Source organism: Podarcis filfolensis, assembly GCF_964270895.1.
Source record: "Podarcis filfolensis genome assembly, chromosome: 14".
In the NCBI taxonomy this organism is placed as follows: Eukaryota; Metazoa; Chordata; class Lepidosauria; order Squamata; family Lacertidae; genus Podarcis; species Podarcis filfolensis.
The window spans coordinates 45,577,921-45,602,704 of NC_139616.1; the positions used below are offsets into that span (position 1 = coordinate 45,577,921).

Genomic DNA, 24,784 nt, shown 5'->3' on the forward strand with positions numbered 1-24,784 from the left:
AGCTGGAGTCAGTCAGGGTCCTGCCCTCCCAAGCCAGGTGAAAAAAGTTCTGCAAGGCAGGGAGCAGGTCTTCCAGGACTCACAGCTACGATGCTCCATCATTCAGTTTCCTTCCCTGATTTAAAAACCAAGAGGTCACTTTTTATTATTATTGTAATCAAGATAAAATTGCAAAGCATATTTTATAAGAGTAGAGGTGTTACTCTGCAGAAACTGGGACCATTGCCCATTTTCACATTGTAGGTTTCCCCCAATAATAATTTACTTTAATGTAATGGAGGGATGATGAGCAATCTTTTCCAGTAAGAAGCAGCAGATCTTAATCTCTGCCCTCCTAGTGACCCCAAATTGACAGGTGGGTGGGGCCACCCACCCGTCAATCACCTGATGTCGGGTGTTGCTGCGTTTTGAAGCCCTGATTGTTGGAACGTCAAAGTGCAGCATGGAGCTGCTTGAAACCTCTTTTCCTAACAGCACTACCCTGATCCTTAAACCTTTGAATCAGAGTAGGGCAGGGCTGTTTCCAAAAGGGCTTTCAAACAGCCCCTCACTGCTCCTTGGATACCTATTTTCAGAGTTTCAAAGAGCAGCTTTGGGAGGAGGAACTGGAAATGTCTTCCCACTCCTTGAGCAAACTGCAGTCCCACTGCCCATCAACTGATCGGCTGGTGGGTCTGCGCCTTATTCCAGCCAACAAACTATTGGGAGCGTACTTTAATCTTCCAATTGTTCCTTTGAGATCCCACACCTGACCTCATGCATGGCAACAGATGTGCAGCAAGTGCTGCAAGCAAATGAGATTTTCGGAAACTTGCAATGTACAGATAACGATCCACATTCGATTCTGTGATGGGTCAGAACTGGTCTGGACAGATCCAGACCCCAAATGGGTTCACAAATCAGAATGTGTGTGTACAAGCCTACAATTTAGGGCAGGAGGCCTTCTCGGTGGTGGTGCCCAGCCTGTGGTTTAGACCACAGTGTCACCCACGTCCCTTTTTGGGCTTCCTAGAGGTACCCAGTTGGCCACTGTGAGAACAGAACACTGGTCGAGATCAACATTCACACTGCACATTTAAAGCACTATGGTTGCACTTTAAACAGTTGTGGCTTCCCCCAGAGAATCCCCCAGTTTGTTAAAGGTGCTGAGAGATGTTAGGCCTTCCTATTCCTCTTACAAAGCTACTATTCCCAGAGTCATTTAACTAACAATCGCTGTTTTCAGGGATTGGTTTTAGAATGGATACTCCATAAGGTAGGGGTTTCTGGCTGCACCCACACAACACATTTAAAGCACTATGATGCCACTTTAAACAGCTATGGTTTCCCTCAAAGGATTCTGGGAGCTGTAGTTTGTTACGGGTGCAGAGAGGTGTCAGGAGTACTCCGGCATCCCTGTCTTCATAGCTGCCCCAGTGACTGGTGAACGCCTAGCTGGGGCAGCAGGTCTTTCTGACGCTGCCCGCCTGTCCCAGGTCCTGGTTCCTGCCTTCCTTGCACAGCTGCAGGTCCTGGGCCTCAGTTTCCCTGATTTAAGGGAAGCACCACCTGCTGCTATTCCTTTAATCAGTCCCAGTGCTTTTGCCATGCAGGAAACAAAAGCCACGTACAGCCCACCCCGGCTGGGGACAGCTCACATTAACAAGCGTCTCTCTCTCTCTCTTTTCCTTACAAGTTCTAACACAGCTCGCTTCTCGCGGTGTTAATTAAGTCCTCGGCTTGCCTTTTCCACGACCAAAAGGAGATTGAAAACACAAGTACACTGTTAGTTCACCGTTTAATTAAAGCCTCTTTCCCCTTGTTCAAATATTTAACCGTAGCGGCGGCAAGGACAATTATGCATTTTTAACGGGTACCTCCAGAGCACATTTCGCGAGGAGCGTAGAAGGAAGAAAGTCACTTGCAAGCCTCTCTGTGCCTTTCCTTTGAGGCTGTGCATCGCCTAGAGGCTTTGTGAGAACCAAATTACTCACTGAGGTGCAGGCGAGCACTGAGCTGTGTTTCCGGGGGGGGGGGCGGGGATGGTAGACTTTGGGCTCCCAAATTTCAGTGACGCCCTGTGCAACTCTAAAATTCAACAGCCCTGCCTCTCGTGGTTCATTCTACAACATTGCTGTGGTGCCCCCTGCAGTGCAGCGTGGGTGGCACTGTGGTCTCAACCACTGAGCCTCTTGGGCTTGCTGATCAGAAGGTTGGCGGTTTGAATCCCCTCGACAGGGTGAGCTCCCATTGCTCTATCCCAGCTCCTGCCAACCTAGCAGTTCGAAAGCATGCCAGTGCAAGTAGATAAATAGGTACAGCTGTGGCAGGAAGGTAAATGGCTTTTCCATGCACTCTGGTTTCTGTCACGGTGTCCCATTGCACCAGAAGCAGTTTAGTCCTGCTGGCCACATGACCCGGAAAGCTGTCTGTGGACAAACGCTGGCTCCCTTGGCCTGAAAGCAATGAATTAAATGAATTAAACCAATTGAGATTAGGAGTTATTAAGCATTCCACGTTGCAGCATGTTGAGAAGGAGGCTTAGTGCTATTTTCCTGGATATAAATGCAGGTGATAAACTCAAACTGTGTTTTAAGAAACTCATCAGATTTTTAAAACGCCGTGCGGAAGCGTTTATGTACTGCCCTCCCATAAAATATCAGGGCAGTGTACTGCAACATAGAGACATTAAAAACCCATTTAAAAAGAGGACAGAACAATCCTTAAGATGACTGGCCTCTCAGGAAGATTTGATGTGTAAGAGAGCATGTCCTTGAACTCTAATAACTCTTGCTTGTCTGGATGAAGGATGGAGAAGGGTGTATGTTTGTGGATATATATATATAACTAGTCTACTGGAGTAAGGAAAAAATTGCAATTGTTGCTCCACCCACTTTTGTCTCTGGCTCCACCCACTCCTGGCATGTGGCCCTCGGAAGCTTGCCCCGAAGGGGATGTGGCCCTTGGGATGAAAATGGTTCTCCAACCCCTGGATTTTAGGATGTTGCTGTTGCTGGGTTTAAACCTTCCCTTTGGGATTTGCAATGTGAATTGAACAGAAAGGTCAATAGAGGCTGCGCAGGTGGCGCTGTGGATTAAACCACAGAGCCTAGATCTTGCCGATCAGAAGGTCAGCGGTTCGAATCCCTGCGACGGGGTGAGCTCCCGTTGCTCGGTCCCTGCTCCTGCCAACCTAGCAGTTTGAAAGCACGGCAAAGTGCAAGTAGATAAATAGGTACCACTCTGGCGGGAAGGTAAACGGCGTTTCCATGCGCTGCTCTGGTTCACCAGAGGTGGCTTAGTCATGCTGGCCACATGACCCGGAAGCTGTACGCCGGCCCCCTTGGCCAATAAAGCGAGATGAGCGCCGCAACCCCAGAGTCAGCCATGACTGGACCTAATGGTCAGGGGTCCCTTTACTTTTTTAACCCGCTGCTAAGAGTTTTGGAATATGCTGTCGTGGACTGGTTGAATGCAGAGGAATGGAAGGAGGTGCCAGCTGGGGGACCCCCAAGGGAAGAAGTGCTCAGAGCCAGGGGAGTGGTGGTGGGACGATGATGAATGGTAAGAGGGAGAAGGCTGGAAGAGTGGGAGGAGGAAGTGTCAGAAGCTGAAGAAGTAACAGGGCTTAGTGAGCGGGGAGAGTCTGTGGCAGAGAGAAGTTCAGAATCAGAGGCAGAAGCTGAAGCAGGAGAGGAGAAAGAATTAGAAGCAGAGATGAGTCAGGCTGGTGAAGAGTCACAGGTGTCTCCCCCTCCTGCTGCAACAAGCTCCCCTCCTCGCTTGTCTCCCAGAACCAGAAGAGGCATGAAAAGGGCGGAGGAGCGGGTGGTTGCATGCAGGCACATTCTCCGATTGCTTGGGGAAAGCCCTAGGAATGTGAGGACTTTCAGTCTTGGCAACTGATTTTCATGGAGGAAGACCACTGGGAATGAGCTGCTCTGCTCATTAGGCATGACACTCAACGAAGTCTTTGGCGGTTGTGTTTTTGCTAATAAAGAGTTAACTCCATTTTTGAACTGCGTGGTTACTGACCGGCAGACTCCTGTGACATGTGCCTTGCTCTTCTGTAGCTTCCAGCTTCTCATGTGTCTGTTTCTGCTGTCAATACCAAGCAAGCTCAAATCCTGAAGAAACCACAGGATAGGCCGTTGGTTACATATGGGATCCTCATTATTGCAATGATAATCCAACGGAAAAAGCCTTGGCTGCAGGCTTCTGCAGATCTTGGCAGACTCTCCATGGCGTCTTCAGTTGTAGACGATCACCGAAGTTTGACATTAATCCATGTGTACCTATTTGCAAAGTCCATGCCAACTCTGGATAATCTGTTAGGGCACTTGCTATCTTGGTAGAGAGATGAGCAGGGCACCCAATTAAATTGCAGAGCATAAGGATTTGCAGAAAAGTTTGTCCTTTGCTAGGCTGGATCTAGTTCACAAAAGGAGGGTGGAAATGAAGGTAAATATAAGCTAGGGTATTTGAAAGCTCTGCCGATACTGACTTTAGGAAATCTGGCTTCATCATATTGCAACGAGACTTTTCAAGCCATGGGTTCGGCTGCTGAGATGTTACAGAATATTAATGAACTCTATCTCGGAAGAATACCTTGGATAACCAGAACTTATTCCCCCCCCCCCCACACACACACCCATTTTTCTGTTCTCTTTTGATTACTTATCCCCACCTAAACCAGGGAGGTATCTTACAAACGTTGATTGGAATAATGCAAGGAAATTAGATCCTGCCATGTGTTGCAATAAATCTATGGATTTTAAAAAGTTTTTTTTAAAAAATCTCAAAATTTTATTTTATGGGTTTAGTACTGTTTTTTATTCTGAATTACGTATGGGGAGCACCAAAATCTTTTAAGTGCTGAGGACCTCCAAACATCTTAACCCAGTCCTCTTTATTTTTTCTTCCATCATGGACCCCGTGGGAGGCTGCTGTGTGAATGAGGGAGTGTGTGATAATGTGAAGGGGAGATGAATAACAAAAAAAGGTTCTCTCTCTCTCTCTCTCTCTCTCTCTCTCTCTCTCTCTCTCTCTCTCTCTCTGTGTGTGTGTGTGTGTGTAAAAACCCAGCTGTGAGCGTGTATGGGGCTCTACTTGCAGATTCAATTTTCAATTGCAGTATTTTATGTATTTTTCTTGACTTTTCTTCCTCTCATCTCTTCCCCCCCCCCCTTACAGGTTATAACCCTGGAAGGATGGGTTGACATCATGTATTATGTCATGGATGCGCACTCTTTTTACAATTTTATATATTTTATACTACTTATAATAGTAAGTATGGGGATGGGCTCGGACGCATGGGCAGAGGGCGCTGTCATATCTTGTGAGCATTGGGCTGTACCCAGAGTAGACCCTTTGAAAGTAATAGCTGCACAGTCGTACCTTGGATCCCGAACGCCTTGCAAGTCAAAGGTTTTGGCTCCCGAATGCCGCAAACCCAGAAGTGAGTGTTCCGATTTGCGAACGGTCTTTGGAACCCGAACGTCCGGCGGGGCTTCCGCAGTTTCCGATTGGCTGCAGGAACTTTCTGAAGCCAATCAGAAGTCGGGTTTGATTTCCAAATGTTTCGGAAGTCGAACGGACTTCCGGAATGGATTCCGTTCGACATCCAAGGTACGACTGTATTTCAATCCATTGCTTTCAATGTGTTTGCTCTGAGTAAAACTTAGTTGGACACAACCCATAGATCTGGGTGCTATGGCATGTATTCCACCCATCCATCATTTCTGCTAGGTGTTAGGGACAGACAGGACAATGACAAGTGTGCACTGGGGGAAGAGGGGCTGGCGTCTGGCTTGGGAGAGGGGGGCAGTGATTTGTAGGGACCTAGACCAGCCCAGAGGCAAGAATTGGAGGCAGGGGAAGCTTCAGAGCACAGGATGGGTCAGAAGAAGAGGAGGAAGAGGCAGATTGGAGAAGTGAAGGGCCAGGCACTTCCCCGCCCTCTCCTACACCACTGCCTCCCAGAACCAGGAGGGGACTGAAAAGGGCAGAGCAGAGGCAGCTTCCCTGCAGGCACAGTCTCTGGCTGCATGTATGCAGCCCATCAGGGGGGTACATAAACTGGTGGAGAGGACTGTTGGCCTACTGTTGCTGCAACTGTTCCATAGAGTGCATACCTAGGAATAACTGCCTAGATGCTAGACTGCTGTGCAGAAATAACCAGAACTGCCGAAGTGACTGTAAATGTCCTCTTCGCCAGTAGATAGTTAACTCTCTACCATGTGCAGTCCTTGGGCTGGGAAGCATCCTTGACACAAGAGGACCTACCTATCCCCTCTGTCAGGTGGAAATGAACCACTAGGCTTCAAGGAGCTAGCTCTTCGCTTGAGCCATAGGCCCAAGGGTGACTAACCTGATGTCTTCCGAATGATGTTGGAGTCCAGCTCCCACCAGTACCCGGCTGACATGGTCAGTGGGCATCAATGAAGGGGGTCTGAGACCCTCCAGATGTTGCTGGATTAAGAGTGTTTCCTCCAGATGATCTCGGTGACCAACTTGGGATGGGATGGGCAGTGCATTCCTTAAGGTACCCTGGACCTAAGTAATTTAGGACATGGGTGGCGCTGTGGTCTAAACCACTGAGCCTCTTGGGCTTGCTGATCAGAAGGTCAGGGGTTTGAATCCCCATGGTGGAGTGAGCTCCTGTTGCTCTGTCCCAGCTCCTGCCAACCTAGAAGTTCGAAAGCATACCAGTGCGAGTAGATCAGGCACGTCCAAAGTCCATTTCAACCTGGGGTAAAATTGTCAAACATTGGTCGGCCCTTTGGTTGGCCCTCACGGCCCTTCACTTCATCAAATCTGGCCATCTTTGAAAAAAGTTTGGACACCCCTGGCGTAGATAAATAGGTACCGCTGTGGCAGGAAAGTAAAGGGCATTTCCATGCGCTCTGGTTTCCATCACGGTGTTCTGTTGCGCCAGAAGCGGTTTAGCCATGCTGGCCACATGACCCAGAAAGCCGTCTGTGGACAAACACCGGCTTCCTTGGCCTGAAAGTGAGATGAGCGCTGCAACCCCATAGTCCCCTTTGACTGGACTTAACCGTCCAGGGGTCCTTTACCTTTTTTAAACTTAATTCAGGGCTTTGGACCCTAGTACAGCTTGGCCCGGATGATGATGATGATGATGATGATGATGATGATGATGATGATAATTTATTTTTACCCCGCCCATCTGGCTGGGTTTCCCCAGCCATTTTGGGCAGCTTCCAACAGAATATTAAAAACAATACAGCATCAGACATTAAAAACTTCCCTAAACAGGGCCTCCTTCAGTTGTCTTTTAAAAGTCAGATAGTTGTTAATTTCTTTGACATCTGATGGGAGGGCGTTCCACAGGGCAGGCACCACTACCGAGAAGGCCCTCTGCCTGGTTCCCTGTAACCTCACTTCTCGCAGCGAGGGAACCGCCAGAAGGCCCTCGGCACTGGACCTCAGTGTCCGGGCTGAATGATGGGGGTGGAGAATGATATTGCAACTGCTCTGTTTCTCTGTCCCCTTCCAGGTTGGTTCTTTCTTCATGATTAACTTGTGCCTGGTTGTGATAGCAACACAGTTTTCCGAAACAAAACAGCGGGAGAATCAGCTGATGCAAGAGCAGCGAGCCCGCTACCTCTCAAACGACAGCACAATCGCCAGCTTCTCCGAGCCGGGGAGCTGCTACGAGGAACTCCTCAAATACATCTGCCACATTTTCAGGAAAGTCAAGAGGAGGACGTTGCGCCTCTACAACAACTGGCAGAGCAAGCGAAGGAAAAAGGTCAACCCCAACGGCGGAGACGACGGCCAAGGCCGCCGGAGCAAGAAGCGCATCACCTCCATTCACCACCTGATCCACCACCATCACCATCACCACTATCACATCAGCAACGGGAGCCCTCACGGGCCACGCTCCAACCCTGAGATCTGCGACCTTGAGCTCAAGGTCATGAAGCCTGGAAGTCAACTCATGCTTCCGCCGCCATCCCCCAACCTCCGGAACTCTGCGGCTCCAGATTCGGAGTCCGTCCATAGCATCTACCATGCAGACTGCCACGTGGAAGGGCCCCCGATGAAATGCAAGTCTTCCAGCGTCACGGCGGGGGTCAAGCTCTCCAATCACGGCAACATGAACTACCCGACCATTTTGCCTTCTCCCGTTGCCAGGGCTGGCGTCGCCCCGGCGTCGGTGGGGCAGAAAAATGGCGGGAGCAGTGGCGGCACCACTCCCGTGGCTGTGGTCAATAGCCCGGTGCATATGAACGTGGACTCTTTTGGGAAGCTCCATCATTTGGTCGGAGAACATGGTAAGGGGGGGAAGGGTTTGGTATCTCGGCTTAGGTTCAGCAGGCAAAGAGAGAAGGCCAGTTGTGAAATCAAAGGGTGCTGAGAATACAAGAATGTAGGAGAAGCCCCGCTGGATAAGGATAATTAATTAATTAATTAATTAATTAATTAAGTAAATTATTGTTTATTATTTATACCCTGCCCATCTGGCTGGGTTTCCCCAGCCACTCTGGGAGGCTCCCAACAGAATATTTAAAAAACACTACAAACATTAGAAACTTCCCTAAACAGGGTTGCCTTCAGATGTCTTCTACAGTGGTACCTCGGGTTACAGATGCTTCAGGTTACAGACAATTCAGGTTACAGACTCCGCTAACCCAGAAATAGTACCTTGGGTGAAGAACCTTGCTTCAGGATGAGAACAGAAATCGTCCTCCGGCAGCGCGGCGGCAGCGGGAGGCCCCATTAGCTAAAGTGATACTTCAGGTTAAGAACAGCTTCAGGTTAAGAACGGACCTCCGGAACGAATTAAGTACTTAACCCAAGGTACCACTGTATAAGATAGTTGTTTATCTCCTTGGCATCTGACGGGAGGGCGTTCCACAGGGAGGATGCCACAGCTGAGAAGGCCCTCTGCCTGGTTCCCTGTACGCTCATGTCTTGCAGCGAGGGAACCCCCAGAAGGCCCTAGGAGCTGGACCTCCGTGTCCGGGCTGAGTGATGGGGATGGAGAGGCTCCTTGTGCTTCTGACAATGGTTAGCTGGATGGCCCAATAGGAGCCAACAATCAAGGCACACAAGCTTTTGGTGTCTGATAGACCTTTCCACCACCATTAATGTTGAGCAAATTCCTCAAATTAACCATGTACTGTGTTGAAGTGCATTTCATGGAGCGTATGGGTCTGCCCGTGGCGATTTGCCACAACAGCTACATTCTACTGTCAGAGCTTCCTGAGAACAATATAAGTCAATTATCAAGGCAGCTCAGATAGCCCTTTTTGCTCTTAATTTAGCTTCAATGGAATCATCCAGTTATGCCAGTGATGGCCAAACTTGGCCCTCCAGCTGTTTGAGGATCACAATTCCCATCATCCCTGACCACTGGTCCTGTTAGCTCAGGATGATGGGAGTTGCAGTCCTAAAACAGCTGGAGGACCAAGTTTGGCCATCACTGAGTTAAACTCTTTCACCAACACATACAGGCAATCCCATGTCAGTGTGAATTAAACCAATTTTATGTAACAAGGCCAAATGGGGACACGTTCTTCCCATGGGTGAGAGGTTTAAGAGCACCCAGCTGCTCATGTAGGTTGTTAATGAAATTGCACCCCTCAGCTAGGTTGCCATACGTTTGGAATTTCCTGGACATAGCTGGAATATGGCAGTCGGAAGCAATGTCTGGGCAGAGACCACTTGAATGTTTGGGGAAATACAGACACATGGCAAGCCATGTGTTGAAAGTTTGCCGAAATTCCTTAAAAATAGCTCAAAAACTTTGCAAAAAAGCGCAACAACTCTTGTGTCCAGATTTTCACCTTTTGAAATATGTTAACCCTACCCTAAGCAAATCCTCAAGCCTCGCTTAAGAACCAGGTAAAGGTAAAGGGACCCCTGACCGTTAGGTCCAGTAGCGGACGACTCTGGGGTTGCAGCGCTCATCTCGCTTTACAGGCCAAGGGAGCCGGCGTACAGCTTCTGGGTCATGTGGCCAGCACGACTAAGCCACTTCTGGTGAACCAGAGCAGCACACAGAAACGACGTTTACCTTCCCGCCGGAGCGGTACCTATTTATCTACTTGCACTTTGACGTGCTTTCAAATTGCTAGGTTGGCAGGAGCAGGGACCGAGCAACGGGAGCTCACCCCATCGCGGGGATTCGAACCGCCGACCTTCTGATCGGCAAGCCCTAGGCTCTGTGGTTTAACCCACAGCGCCACCAGGTAGGAAGGCCCAAACTGTTCCCATTCATCTCATCCACCTCCTTCCCTTGCAGGTCTTTGTCGGACGTCCAGCAGGTTGTCTGGCTTCAATGTGCAGTGCCCCCTGCCCAGCCCCCAGGCCAACATGCTGAACTGTGAGCTGCAGAACTGCCCCTACTGCGCCAGCATCCTGCAGGACCCCGAGTTCGAGTTCAGCGAGTCGGACAGCTACGAGTCGGGCGACGACAACACCGGCGTCTACGAGTTCACGCAAGATGTGAAGCACGGGGACCAGAGGGACCAGATCCAGCAGCAGAGGAATAAGAAGAGGAAGAAGAAGAAAGAGCCAAAGGAGAGGAATAAGATAGCCAGGTTCTGGAAGGCGTTTGGCAACAAGCTGAAGAGGATAGTGGAGAGCAAGTATTTCAACCGGGGGATTATGATTGCCATTCTCATCAATACACTGAGCATGGGGATAGAGTACCACGAGCAGGTAGGTGGCCCTTGTCTCCCGTTAAGCTGGCTTTTGTAGGAATGGGGGAGGAATCGGATTTGACTTGCATTCAAAAGTGAATCCACTTGGTTCGCACTCTGCAAAACAATGTGAGGACCAGAACGCAGCCAGCCTTGGATATTCACATGTCTCCGAATTTTGCAGCCCAGTTTTTTTAGCTAAGCGCTGTGTTAAAAAAAAAGGGGCAGGGCTGGATTTAGGTTTGATGAGGCCCTAAGCTCCTGAAGGTAATGGGGCCCTTTATATGTCCAGCTGTCCTTTGTCAACAACAAATTGTCGCTGTTTATTGTGCTGAATATATGCTGTATGGTAATTGATGGACCTAATAGGTATCTCAAGCCATTTACACATGCAGAGTGCAGGCACCCTATATATAGAAATGAGCAAACCAGTGATGTTTTAAGGAGCAGGCTAGCAGGCGGGGCCCATGACTTACATCATAGGAGCCTACACAACACAAAACACTGTTGCTGTATGCAGGTTTTATTTTATTTGCTTTTTATCTTAAATTTTAGAAATGTACATCCAGGTTTTTTTCTTTAATTTTTTTGGGGGCCCCCAAGAGAGTGGGGCCCTAAGCTATAGCTTGTTTACCTTATATGTAAATCCAGCACTGCACCAGGGTCAAGTGTGCATAGAAATGCATATATTAGTGAAAATGCCATGAAAAGAGCTCATTTTATAGGGGAAATTGCTTTGCAAAAATGTGCATGTTAGGAGAGAGAATTGTAGCTGAAAATTGTAGCTCTGTGCGGGGAAATGGAATAGCCTAACAGCTCTCAGCACCCTTAACAAACTACAGTTCCCAGGATTCTTTGGCGAGGGGAAGCCATGACTCTTTGAAGTGGCGTGATACTGCTTCACATGCATAGTGCAGATGGGACTTCAAATTGCCCCATCATCCTTAATCTACCTTTCCGTGCTTCCACCTACAGAAGCCTTGATTCTGCCTGACTTACTCAGTTTCCTTGACATTTGCCTCCTTTGTCAGGCCGCTGTTTAAATGTCAAGGGCTTGTTTCCTGGTTCTTCTCCAAAGACCTTTGTATAGGGCAAACTTTCTTCCTAGCGGACATCAGAATATGGGAATACACCAGCAGTGGTCCAAAAAGCAGCATCTAGCTTGAGTGCCATCTGCAAGGCAAGTTCTAGGATTTAAATGGTTTCTTAATTTTCAAGGAGGAGACTCTAAGCATAAACATTTTCAAAACAATTGGTTTCCCACCCCCACAGAAGACCAATGCACCAGATTTTCCCATAAATCTATATGCGTAATTGGTGATTTACGATTATTTGAAAATTTGGATATTTTCTAAAAGGATGCCATATTTCAACAAAATTGTCCGTATCAGATTCATCCTTCAGGGCATGTATTTTCTTAGTTAGTTTCTCAGATTGTCCACACACTCTGTTTCCAATATGTGATGTGTAGCTCATCATGCCCTTTCCAGTTTTTGCTATAAGTAATCATGCGGGTAGCGCTGTGGGTTTAACCACTGAGCCTAGGGCTTGCCGATCAAAAGGTCAGCAGTTCAAATCCCTGCTACGGGGTGAGCTCCCGTTTCTCAGTCCCAGCTCCTGCCCATCTAGCAGTTCGAAAGCACGTCAAAGTGCAAGTAGAGAAATAGGTACCGCTCCAGTGGGAAGGTAAACGGTGTTTCCATGTGCTGCTCTGGCTCGCCAGAAGCGGCTTAATCATGCTGGCCACATGACCCGGAAAAACTGTCTGCGGACAAACGCCGGTTCCCTCGGCCAATAAAGTGAGATGATCGCCGCAACCCCAGAGTCGTCTGCAACTGGACCTAACAGTCAGGGGTACCTTTACCTTTACCTTTAATCATGCCACTACCAGAAGAAAGATGATAAGTTCCTTGTTGCCGTAATTTGAGTATTTTTTAAAATCGTTAATAAACCTAGGCATGCATTGCATTGCACGGCATGTCCCAGTTCATAATTTTCTTTATTTCTGTAAATACCCTTTCCCCAAAATGGTTGCACTAATTCACATGTCCACCACATATGGAAAGTCGTATCAATTACCTTGCACACTCTCCAGCACACTGCAGAAGATGCTATGTCTGCCGAGCTGAGTCTTACACGTGTTAGACTCCATCTATGTATTAACTTAAATGCAGGTTTATGATGATTTTTTGTGAGGGGGTGGGGCAAGGTTGTCCATAGATTGTTGCAATCTGCTGCTTCAACTCCTGTACCTGGGTCCTTTTCCCAATTTTGTTTATTAGCCAAGCGTTGTCCATTGGATAGGTCAGTGAGTGTTTTGTATAAAATCAACAATATTTTGGAGGGAGTGTTCAGTTTTGACATGAGCCAACAGTGTGACGCGGCAGCTAAAAAAGCCAATGCAATTCTGGGCTGCATCAATAGGAGTATAGCATCTAGATCAAGGGAAGTAATAATGCCACTGTATTCTGCTCTGGTCAGACCTCACCTGGAGTACTGTGTCCAGTTCTGGGCACCACAGTTCAAGAAGGACACTGACAAACTGGAATGTGTCCAGAGGAGGGCAACCAAAATGGTCAAAGGCCTGGAAACGATGCCTTATGAGGAACAGCTAAGGGAGCTGGGCATGTTTAGCCTGGAGAAGGGGAGGTTAAGGGGTGATATGATAGCCATGTTCAAATACATAAAAGGATGTCACATAGAGGAGGGAGAAAGGTTGTTTTCTGCTGCTCCAGAGAAGCGGACACGGAGCAATGGATCCAAACTACAAGAAAGAAGATTCCACCTAAACATTAGGAAGAACTTCCTGACAGTGAGAGCTGTTCAACAGTGGAATTTGCTGCCAAGGAGTGTGGTGGAGTCTCCTTCTTTGGAGGTCTTTAAGCAGAGGCTTGACAACCATATGTCAGGAGTGCTCTGATGGTGTTTCCTGCTTGGCAGGGGGTTGGACTCGAAGGCCCTTGTGGTCTCTTCCAACTCTATGATTCTATGATTCTAAACAACTATCTGACTTTTAGAAGACATCCGAAGGCAGTCCTGTTTAGGGAAGTTTTTAATGTTTGATGTTTAATTCTGTTTTTGATCTGTTGGGAGCCACCCAGAATGGCTGGGGAAACCCAGCCGGATGGGTGGGGTATAAATAAGCTGAATTCTAAACTGTATTCTAACTTATATTTTAATCAACTGTTTGTTTGGGTTTTTTTTGTTTTTGTTTTGTTTTTAATGTTTTTACTGTATTTATATTCGGTGTTAGCCCCCCGATACCGGTCTTGGCCGGGGAGGGTGGGGTATAAATTTATTATTATTATTATTATTATTATTATTGTTGTTGTTGTTGTTGTTGTTGTTGTTGTTGTTGTTGTTGTTGTTCTGACACTTCATTTAAGTCATCACCTCATCAAGCACACACAGGGGTGTGTGTGGGTGGAACTAATCAGGAAAGAAAGCGAGCGTTTGCTTGATGCAGTTAAAATTTGGAAGTGATTATGGGCCCTTCTAGCAGAGGCGTAGTGATCTGGGATTGCAAGGGGCTTGAAGACCCACTGCTCCTTCTGTAGTAGGGTTCCAGCAGGATCTCTGCCTCCCTTGCCCTAGAGTTGCCCAGTCAGCATGGAAGGGGAGATTTCTGGCATGGAGAAAATGACTTCTTACCCTTTGTGCTGATTGGAGGCTATTGGGGTGAAAAGAGGAGAGTCAACCACTGAGGATGGGCTCCTAGGGTCACTCTGGAGAAGGTGAGTGGGAAGAACACTGAGGAGCTGTCGCTGTCTATGTCCCAAAGCTAAGCATTTAGAAACACTGAAAGCACAATAGACTGCTGTGCTACATTCTGTTACGCACAGTGGAACTTAAGTCAATCTGAAAAGAGAAACTGGAGCGCTCCAAACCATTTACTAGTTTCCCTCAGAGCGATCTCTTGGTCTTTGCCGCGAATTAATATATGTTTAGATGTGAAGGAATGACCACCGGGTGTGGAGCACACTTCCACCCGCAGAGGAGCCACAGCTGTGGCCCTTTTGGTCTCTTCCAACTCTATGATTCGATGATTCTATGATTCTCAAATTGCATGAGATTTAACTGTTGAATTGAGATAAAATGTATCACCTGATAGATTAAAAGCCAATTCACATTTCACCCCTCAGTTCTTTCCATGGCTTGGCCTGCTGGAAGAGAGATATCACTTTCATAAAAGCGAATGAATCTGCGTGAGCCTTTTTTCTTTCCATTTCATATCCATCGATTTTCTATCATCTGTGTAAAAGGGGGAATGAAATGCAAAAGGAACCAGTGGTGATATAGGCAGTGTTGATTTTGATATCCAGGATTGACAGATCTTTAATTCTGCTTTTGCAAATGGGTTTGCTATCATTTCTCAGATAGCTTTGTTAAATGGGAGGCCTGTGTCGCACGCATTCATCAAATTCCAATTGCATCTGAATCTTCTCTTTTACGCTATCATACGAATGACATTTAGTCTATGGGCTGCATCATAGTATCTTTCCAATTGTGGTAGACCCATTCCTCCTCTCTGGAAATGTTGGTACAGAATACAGTTAATTGCAATCAAGGTCTCTCAGCAAGGAGCGTCTCCACCCCCATCGCTCAGCTCAGACACTGAGGTCCAGCTCTGAGGGCCTTCTGGCAGTTCCCTCACTGCGAGAAGTAAGGTTAAAGCAAACCAGGCAGAGGGCCTTCTCGGTAGTGGTGCCTGCCCTGTGGAACGCCCTCCCATCAGATGACAAAGAAATAAACAACTATCTGACTTTTAGAAGACACCTGAAGGCAGCCCTGTTTAGGGAAGCTTTTAATGTTTGATATTTTATTGTGTTTTTAATATCCTGTTGGAAGCCGCCCAGAGTGGTTGGGAAGCCCTAGCCAGATGGGTGAGGTAAAAGTGTCGTTGTTGTTGTTGTTGTTGTTGTTCTCTTTCTCCAAAACAGAGAATGGCATTCAGAAAGGCTATTTGAAAGCAATACAAAATCTGTGCAGAGAAATGTAGGAGGCCCCAGGAGACAAGACTGGAGAGGGAAGAAAGGGCTGATTTGATCTGGTAGCTATAGTTCATCATAGGTCCAAACTATCACAACTGTCAAGGAAGGCTATCAATGGTTACAAGCCATAATGGCTGTTCTCTCCTTCCAAAGGTGGAGGAAGCAATGCTTCTGAATGCCACTTGCTCAGAATCCCATGTGGGGAGAGTGTTCTTGCGCTCAGCTCCTGCTTGCAGGATTCGCATAGGCTTCAGTTTGGCCACAGTGATGCTAGACAAGGCAGATGTTGGCCTGATCCATCACTCAGACTCTTCTTATGCTTTGGGGGGGTGGGTATGACTTGGTTTGACATGGAAGAGTTTCTCTTCTTATATAAAAAGGAAATGTAGCTGTGTGGGCATGTAAGAGAAATTCAGAAATCCATATTAGGGCAATGCCTTTTTTAAAGTAAAGGTAAAGGGACCCCTGACCATTAGGTCCAGTCATGACCGACTCTGGGGTTGCGGCGTTCATCTCCCTTTATTGGCTGAGGGAGCCGGCGTGCAGCTTCCGGGTCATGTGGCCAGCATGACCAAGCCACTTCTGGCGAACCAGAGCAGCGCACGGAAATGCCATCTACCTTCCTGCCGGAGTCGTACCTATTTATCTACTTGCACTTTGACGTGCTTTCGAACTGCTAGGTTGGCAGGAGCTGGGACCAAGCAATGGGAGCTCACCCCGTCGCGGGGATTCGAACCGCCAACCTTCTGATTGGCAAGTCCTAGGCTCAGTGGTTTAACCCACAGCGCCACCCGCATCCCCTCAGGGAAGAGTAAAGAGGAACCTTTACGTGTAACCTGTATCACCTGTGGTGATATCTGTTAAGGTGGAACGGAATATCGTAACAGAAACTTGCCTGGGTAGAAGCTAGAGTGGGATGTGTGAGAGAATTGACATCTTTTGCTCCACCCACTTTTGCTTCTGGCCCCGCCTACCATGGTCATGTGACTCCTGAAGGTTGTCGAGAAGGGAATTCGAGCTTTGGCTTGAAAAGGCTTCCCGACTTCTATTTTGTGAATAGAACGGTGTCGTGATGCTAAGCAGCCAATCAGTTTTGACTACGTGATGATGTCACAGAAGGTAAGCCAACCCAGTTGTTGGCGGAGAGCATGAGAGGACAATGGGAAAACAAGACCCAATAGCTGTGGACATTTTCGCTGGGAAATTGCTGAAAGATAAATGGGGTGTTGTTTTCAATGCCGCTGAGCATGTTTCTGAGAAACTGTGACTGGCCGTGGCTAAGCCTCATGTTCTCCGATTGAGCGTGTTTTGCCAAGAAATGCATTTTCAGCCTTGGGGCTTGCGAGACGCTAGATCACTAAAAGTTTTTCTTCCACCGTCCAAACCCCAAGAGCAATTGAACGTTCCTGTTCTCCGTCTTCAGCCAGCTTACCGCCATGCAGCTTTGCTGCGTCAGAATGCTGGGGTTTGCAAGCAGAGCTTTGTGGATCATCCCTGTACGTGTGGGGCTGCTCAAACCCTGGCTTAGCTTGCAAACAGCCAGGCTAACAAACAACAGTTGGCAGAGCCAGGCTTCCTCCCTAAGTACCTCATGAGCAGGCAGCTTGAGATCAGAAAATGGTCCTGAGGGGCTTTGCCTGGGGCTGCTGTGTAATGCTGAGAGCAAAAAGAAACAAAGCTCAGCGCCTTAGCCTATTGCCAGGATGGCTCTTGGCTGCTGTTATCAAAGGCTCTTTCAGATCTCAAAACAAAATGTAGCAAAATGGGAGGGGAACAGCAAGGAGGATCTGAGATCAGGGAAGAGCTGCCTCCTAGTAGCAGAGAGACTGCTTTGCATGGAGCAGGAGCCAGGTTCATTCCCCAATAGCATCTTCAGGTTGAGTCAGGAAAGACCCCAGAAAACCACTGGCAGTCAGTGTAGACCAGGGGTAGCCAATGTGGTGGCTGGTAGATGTTTTGGACTACAACTCCCACCATCCTTGACCATTCACTGTGCCGACTGAGGCCGATGGGACATCAGGAGCAAGCCAGCAGTAAATCACACTGTGCAAGTTGGAGTAAACTCTTTGTTAGCAAAAGCACAATCTTCACAGGAGTGTCAGGCCTAATGAGCAGAGGAACTCATCTCCGGTAGGTCTTTCCCCCTTAAAGCAGTTGCTGAGACTGAGAATCCCCACCTCCTCGCAGCTGTCTAAGCCCCCTCCTCACCAGAGCTTTTTCCAAGCAATCAGAGACTGCGCCTGCATGCAGCCAACCTCTACACCCTTTTCATACCTCTTCTAGTTCTGGGAGACAAGCGGGGAGGCGAGCTTGTTGCAGCAGGAGGTCAAGACACCGATGACTCTTCACAAGCCAGACTCCTCTCTGCCTCTTGGCCTCCCTCCTCTCCTGCTTCAGGTTCTGCCTCTGATTCTGAACTTCTCTCTGCCACAGACTCTCCCTGCTCACTAAACCCTGTTACTTCTTCAGCTTCCGACACCTCCTCCTCCTCCCAGTCTTCTCCCTCTGACCACTCACCATCATCCCGCCACCACTCCCCAGGCTCTGAGCCGTCTTCCCTTGTTGGTTCCCCAGCTGGCTCCTCCCATCATTCCTCTGAGTCCAACAAGTGTGTGACATGGGAGTTCTAGTGCAAAGCACCTGGAAGGTATAATTTTTATTTATTTATTTATTTATACCCTGCCCATCTGGCTGGGCTTCCCCAGTCACTCTGGGCAGCTTCCAACTAAATATTAAAATACAGCAATACATCAAACATTAAAAGCTTCCCTAAACAGGGCTGCCTTCAGATGTCTTCTAAAAGTCTGGTAGTTGTTGTTCTCTTTGACATCTGGTGGGAGGGCATTCCACAGGGTGGGCACCACTACTGAGAAGGCCTTCTGCCTGGTTCCCTATAACCTCACTTCTCACAGGGAGGGAACCGCCAGAAGGCCAGAAGGCCCTCAGAGCTGGACCTCAGTGTCCAGGCAGAACGATGGAGGTGGAGATGCTCCTTTAGGTCATTTAGGGCTTTAAAGGTCAGCACCAACACTTTGAATTGTGCTTGGAAACGTACTGGGAGCCAATGTAGGTCTTTCAAGACTGGTGTTATGTGGTCTCGGCAGCCGCTCCCAGTCACCAGTCTAGCTGCCACATTCTGGATTAGTTATAGTTTCTGGGTCATCTTCAAAGGTAGCCCCACGTAGAGAGCATTGCAGTAGTCCAAGTGGGAGATAACTAGAGCATGCACTACTCTGGTGAGGCAGTCTGTGGGCAGATAGGGTCTCATCCTGCGTACCAGATGGAGCTGCCCTGGACACAGAATTGACCTGTGCTTCCATGGACAGCTGTGAGTCCAAAATGACTCCCAGGCTGCACACCTGGTCCTTCAGGGGCACAGTTACCCCATTCAGGACCAGGGAGTCCTCCACACCTGCCTGCCTCCTGTCCCCCCAAAACAGTACTTCTGTCTTGTCAGGATTCAACCTCAATCTGGGGTAAACAACACTGTGCAACCTGGCTCAGAAAAAGGCAGGTCCCTATGCTCCTACGATGCGCTGGTGCATACTCTCCGATATCTGATGGCCAGTGGTGAGGGATGATGGGAGTTGGAGTCCAGAAAGATCTGGAGGGCCACAGGGTGCAGAAGGCTGCTGTAGAGGGAGCCACAAATGGGGATTACCTTTCTCACTCACCCAATTGCGTTTGGTCCAGGGAGTTTTCATCAATGGGTTCCCTTTCTGCCCTAGGGGCACACAGCCTATACCAGGCCATGCCAATCCCTGGCACCAGCCCAACCTGTCCTTCTGGTCCCTTCTTCTTTCTCCCAGCGATAAAAACAGCACGTGCAAATCTCCCCAAGGAAGAGGACGAGTAGGAAGTTCTGAACGCTGTTTATTTTCCTCCCAGTCTTTCCCGATTTTGGCTTCTGTGCTTGTTTCGTACTAGCTGGGGGATTCCTGTAGCGGTTATTTCTTCTTTTAAAAAATCCAGATGTAATATTTATGCTTGCATCTGTCTCTCCTCGGAAAACATGAAGTAAAAGGAAAGAGAACAAGATGCCACTTTCGGGAAATGATGTAGAACACCGTGGGGAAGAGCGAATTTGTTTCTGTTTTTCAGCCTTGCCGCACGAAAATTCAAACAGCTCTCGGTATTCTGGGCAGCGTCAACCCGCTTTCCCCTCCTTTCCCTTTCACATCAAGCGTTCTTTGATCATCCCGGGTAGCCAAAAGACATCCTAATTGCATGCCGTCATGCCAGAATCGCCCCCCCCCCCGACATCCTACACCACGTAGGGACCAAACTGCTTACACAGCAGTAAACAGCCGGAGGGGAAACATGCTAATGTTCCGATTATCCCACCTGGGTTTCCAACAGCCACCAGCTCAAGTTCTCCCTAATTGGGATAAAAGCTGGGTTTTTGCCTGGAGCTCTTCAGGTGGAAAGTTTGCTCCCAATCTCAATATAGTCATACCTCATGTTACGCCCGCTTAATGTTACGTTCTTTCAGGTTACGTCCCGTGGCAACCTGGAAGTACCGGAATGGGTTACTTCTGGGTTTTGCCGCTTGCGCATGCGCAGACACACAAAATGACATCACGCGCATGTGCAGAAGCGGCGAATCGCAACCCGCGCGTGCACAAATACGCTGCTGCGGGTTGTGTTCTTTTCACGTTGCGAACGGGCCTCCGGAATGGATCCCGTTCGCATACAGAGGTACCACTGTAAATATATTTTTTGAGGGGGGGAGAAATGATTTGATGCTAATTTTTGTGATATTCCTACGTTGTGGCCCGTGAAGGGCCACAGCCAAATCAATGAGCACAACACATAGTAAACTATTTAATGTCAAAGCTGACACAGTCGTTCCTACAGCCTCTAACACCCAAACACATCAGTCTAGTGTCTAGGCAGCTATTCCCAAATCCATACCCTATGTAGCAGTTGCAGCAACAGGGAGCCATGTCCCCCTCAACCAATTTATGTAGCTTCTGCTGACAGGCTGCACACACACAATCAGAGACTGTGCCTGCGTTGAAGCTGCCTCTGCTCTGCCCTTTTCAGTCCCCTCCTGGTTCTGGGAGACAGTGGTGCTGGAGAGGGTGGGGAAACACCTAGCCCTTCACTTGCCTGACTTGCCTCTTCCTCCTCTCTTTTTTTGAGCCATCCTGTGCTCCAACCCTAAAGTTTCCTCTGCCTCTGACTCTTGCCTCCAAGCTAGTACTGTTGTTGAGTCGTTTAGTCATGTCTGACTCTTCGTGACCCCGTGGACCAGAGCACGCCAGGCACTCTTGTCTTCCACTGCCTCCTGCAGTTTGGTCAGACTCATGTTTGTAGCTTCGAGAACACTGTCCAACCATCTTGTCCTCTGTCGTCCCCTTCTCCTTGTGCCCTCCATCTTTCCCAACATCAGGGTCTTTTCCAGGGAGTCTTCTCTTCTCATGAGGTGGCCAAAGTATTGGAGCCTCAGCTTCAGGATCTGTCCTTCCAGTGAGCACTCAGGGCTGATTTCCTTCAGAATGGATAGGTTTGATCTTCTTGCAGTCCATGGGACTCTCAAGAGTCTCCTCCAGCACCATAATTCAAAAGCATCAATTCTTCGGCGATCAGCCTTCACCTGGAGCAGGAACCTGCAAGCCACTCCAGTATCCCTGCCAAGAAAACTCCATGGACAAAGACAACAAGCTAGTACAGATCCCCACAAATCACTAGTCCCCTTCTCCCAAGTAAGACTGTGGTCCCCCTTCCCCCGGTGCACACTCATTGGCTTCCTGCCATCTAGCTCAGTAATTCCTACACTGACTGGCAGCAGCTATCCAGGGTTTCAGACAGGGATCTTTACCAGCCCCAACTGTGTGTGTGTGTGTGTGTGTGTGTGTGTTGTGTTGCAATATTTGGTGGCACGCAGATTTCAAAAGATGGCTGTGTTTGGGCTTTGCACTGTTCGTTTATTTATTTGGCACATTCATTTTTCTTGGAGTATGTTAACTATTGTCTCAGAAAGTGTGAATTGGGTAGGCTCACCTCTCAAATGTGAACCAAATCAATTTTCTACCCTATCCTTAGAGAAAATGCCTCTTTAGCCCAAAGGAAAATCTTGCACGGACTCAACATTTGGCAGTTGTTTTTTTCAGAATTCAACCAGTTTGAAGATTTCCCTGATTTCTGCTTTTTTTCTTTCTTCTCCAAATGACTTTTTCAGCCTGCATTTCGGAACAAGATGTTCCCTCTTTGCGCCTGAGAAAGTCTTTGACAGATAAGTCCTTGGAGAGGCTGAGCTCTGAAAAGCCAACTCTTTCCTCTAAACGGTTCTGCTCATTTCACTGAGCTAAAGAAACTGTCCCCCAAAAAAATTCAGTCATCAGGATATAAAGTTTTCGTGGAGCTATGAGAAAGAGGGTTGTTTTTCTCCTGGAGGCTGTTTGGCAGCTCTCAGCAGGTGCCTTTGAAATACAGATTCTTGTCCCTAATTGCCAAACCTCTTTTGATATGATTGTGATTATTTGGGAGAACAGGGTCCCGTTATCTATTGAAGCTCCTTCAAATATACAGAGTGAGCAGCGTTGGCAATAAATTATCCATACAAAAGAGCCAAAAATATTCTAAAACAATTAAGATTAACAGAAAAAGAGATGGAAGCACATCAATAGCTACATGTCTGGAGAGGCTTGCCAAAACAAGCGTTTAAAATGGCCGCCGAAGAGCGTCAATACGCAGGGAGTTCCAAAGTGGAAGGGCTGCCACACTATTATCAATTTTCTTCAGGTGTGGAATGAATATTATGTGGCACCTGTGGCATTGCCAGTTCTGCAAGTCAAAGTGATTCTGTGGGCACATCTGATGCCATCATAGCTGTCAACTTACAAATTTGAAAATAAGGGAACAGCAGCCTCGAAAATAAGGGATCAGCAGCCAAAATAAGGGATTTTGGCTTAGCTTATACAGCTGCACTGGTTGGAGGGTATGCTAAGCAGCATGTCGGGGCTGCCGTCGTCCTGGCGCGAGGAGTTCCATCGGCCCTTCCCCACCCGAGAGAGAGGGGGGAGGGAGAGAGACTCTCGCCCACGCCGCCCGCGAGCCTGGCATGAGCTAGTTGCGGCACCGCCGCGACCGCTGAAGCGCCGCCCTTCTGCATCCCTCCCCATCCCCTCCTCTTCCTCCTCCCTCAGGCCACCTCCGCTGCCGCCTCCGGCTTCCCCTGGCAACACGGCAGAAGTCTCGCAAGAGAGGGGCTGCCTGCCCGCCCGCCGCCACCCGTCTCCTCACAAAGCGCCCCTGAGGGGGAAAAGGGAGAGATGGAGACGCACAGCTCGTGCATGTGCTCTCTCTCACTCTCTCGCAGTGGAGGACCCCGAGCCGCTGCTTCCCTCCCGAGCCAGGCGAGCATGAAACCCGGGAAATTTAAGGGACATCATCAATAAGGGACAGCAGCGGGACACGGTGCTGGGATAAGGGAGTTTCCCGCCAAATAAGGGACGGTTGACAGCTATGGATGCCATACACAATCCCTCTCGCAAATTCTCTCTTTTTTTTTAAAGATATTTATTAGAGTTTTACAAAAAACAAAGATTTACAGAATAAAAGAAAAACCAAGAAAAAGAAAAATTCAAAAATACATATAGAAGAAAAGAAAGGAAAATACAAAAAACAAATCAATTTTTTGATATTTTTAAGCTCATTTGCTTGTTTCCTTGACCTCCTCACACCTCCCCTTTTTGCATTCCCATTTACATAATCAATTCAGCAAATCCTTACCCTCTTTCATTTATCTTAACTCTATATCCTAACATATTATGACTCTATCTTTTCATCCATTTATCAATTCATTTTTGCATATTCTTATTAATTTTTGTTGCTGAATACCACTTATTGCCAATCCGAACATAATTTTAACATTCATTAATTTTACAATATTTCTGAAGATAGTCTTTAAATTTCTTCCAGTCTTCCTCCACTTCCTCTTCTCCCAAGTCTCGGATTCTGCCAGTCATTTCTGCCAATTCCATATAGTCCATCATCTTCATCTGCCACTCTTCCAGGGTGGGTAGATCTTGTGTCTTCCAATACTTCGCAATAAGTATTCTTGCTGCTGTTGTTGCGTACATAAAGAAAGTTCTGTCCTTCTTTAGCACCAATTGGCCGACCATGCCCAGAAGGAAGGCCTCTGGTTTCTTCAGGAAGGTATATTTAAATACCTTTTTCATTTCATTATAGATCATTTCCCAGAAAGCCTTAATTCTTGGGCACGTCCACCAAAGGTGAAAGAATGTACCTTCATTTTCTTTACATTTCCAACATTTATTATCGGGCAAATGATATATTTTTGCAAGCTTGACTGGGGTCATGTACCACCTGTATATCATTTTCATAATATTCTCTCTTAAGGCATTACATGCCGTAAATTTCATACCTGTGGTCCACAACTGTTCCCAGTCAGCAAACATGATGTTATGACCGATATCCTGTGCCCATTTAATCATTGCAGATTTAACCGTTTCATCCTGCGTATTCCATTTTAACAGCAAGTTATACATTCTTGAAAGTATCTTAGTTCTGGGATCTAACAGTTCTGTTTCCAATTTTGATTTTCCCACCTCCTCTCGCAAATTCTCAAGGCACCGCTGTGTTCCTTGCTATCTATCACTATAAGGTTATCCCAGGAGTGTGTGTGTGTGTGTGTGTGTGTTTATAGGTGTTGCAATTCCTCCAATAGCAAACTCAGATGGTGAGGGCTGAGAGCCTTGGTGCCAAAGCAGGTCCAAGGGAAACAGAAGGGAAATGTCTGCAGAAATGTTCACAGAACTGCTCCCTCCCCTTGCCAAACAAACAAAAAAACCAGAACACACCCACAGGAGTGCGGCAGTCAGTAAGCACAGAGTTAAAAGATGGAGTTAACTCTTTATTAACAAAAACATGATCTCCACAGACTTGGGCTGAATCTACACATATATTTAAAAAATGCTGTGAAAATGCTTTAAAAAACGTTTTGAAATATATATGGAATTGGCTGTTAGCTCGCTAGCACCATCTAGTGACAGATTTGTATACTGCACTTATATTTGTAGCTGTATAGCCGAGTCCTTGGTTGAGTGTCTGGCCTAATGAGCACAGCAGTTCATTCCTGGTGGTCTTCCTCCGTGAAAATCAGTTGGCGAGTCT

The 24,784-nt window shown here is 47.7% G+C and overlaps 1 protein-coding gene across 1 annotated transcript in view; it reads left to right on the plus strand.

Moving 5' to 3' along the window:
• Positions 1-24,784, plus strand: part of CACNA1H (calcium voltage-gated channel subunit alpha1 H) — a 365,872-nt gene that overhangs the window by 243,327 nt on the left and 97,761 nt on the right. Inside the window, exons 8-10 of the mRNA XM_083585513.1 lie at positions 5,173-5,265; positions 7,499-8,279; positions 10,253-10,671. Of these exons, the coding sequence (XP_083441639.1) occupies positions 5,173-5,265; positions 7,499-8,279; positions 10,253-10,671 (1,293 nt within the window). The remainder of the gene's footprint in view (positions 1-5,172; positions 5,266-7,498; positions 8,280-10,252; positions 10,672-24,784) is intronic.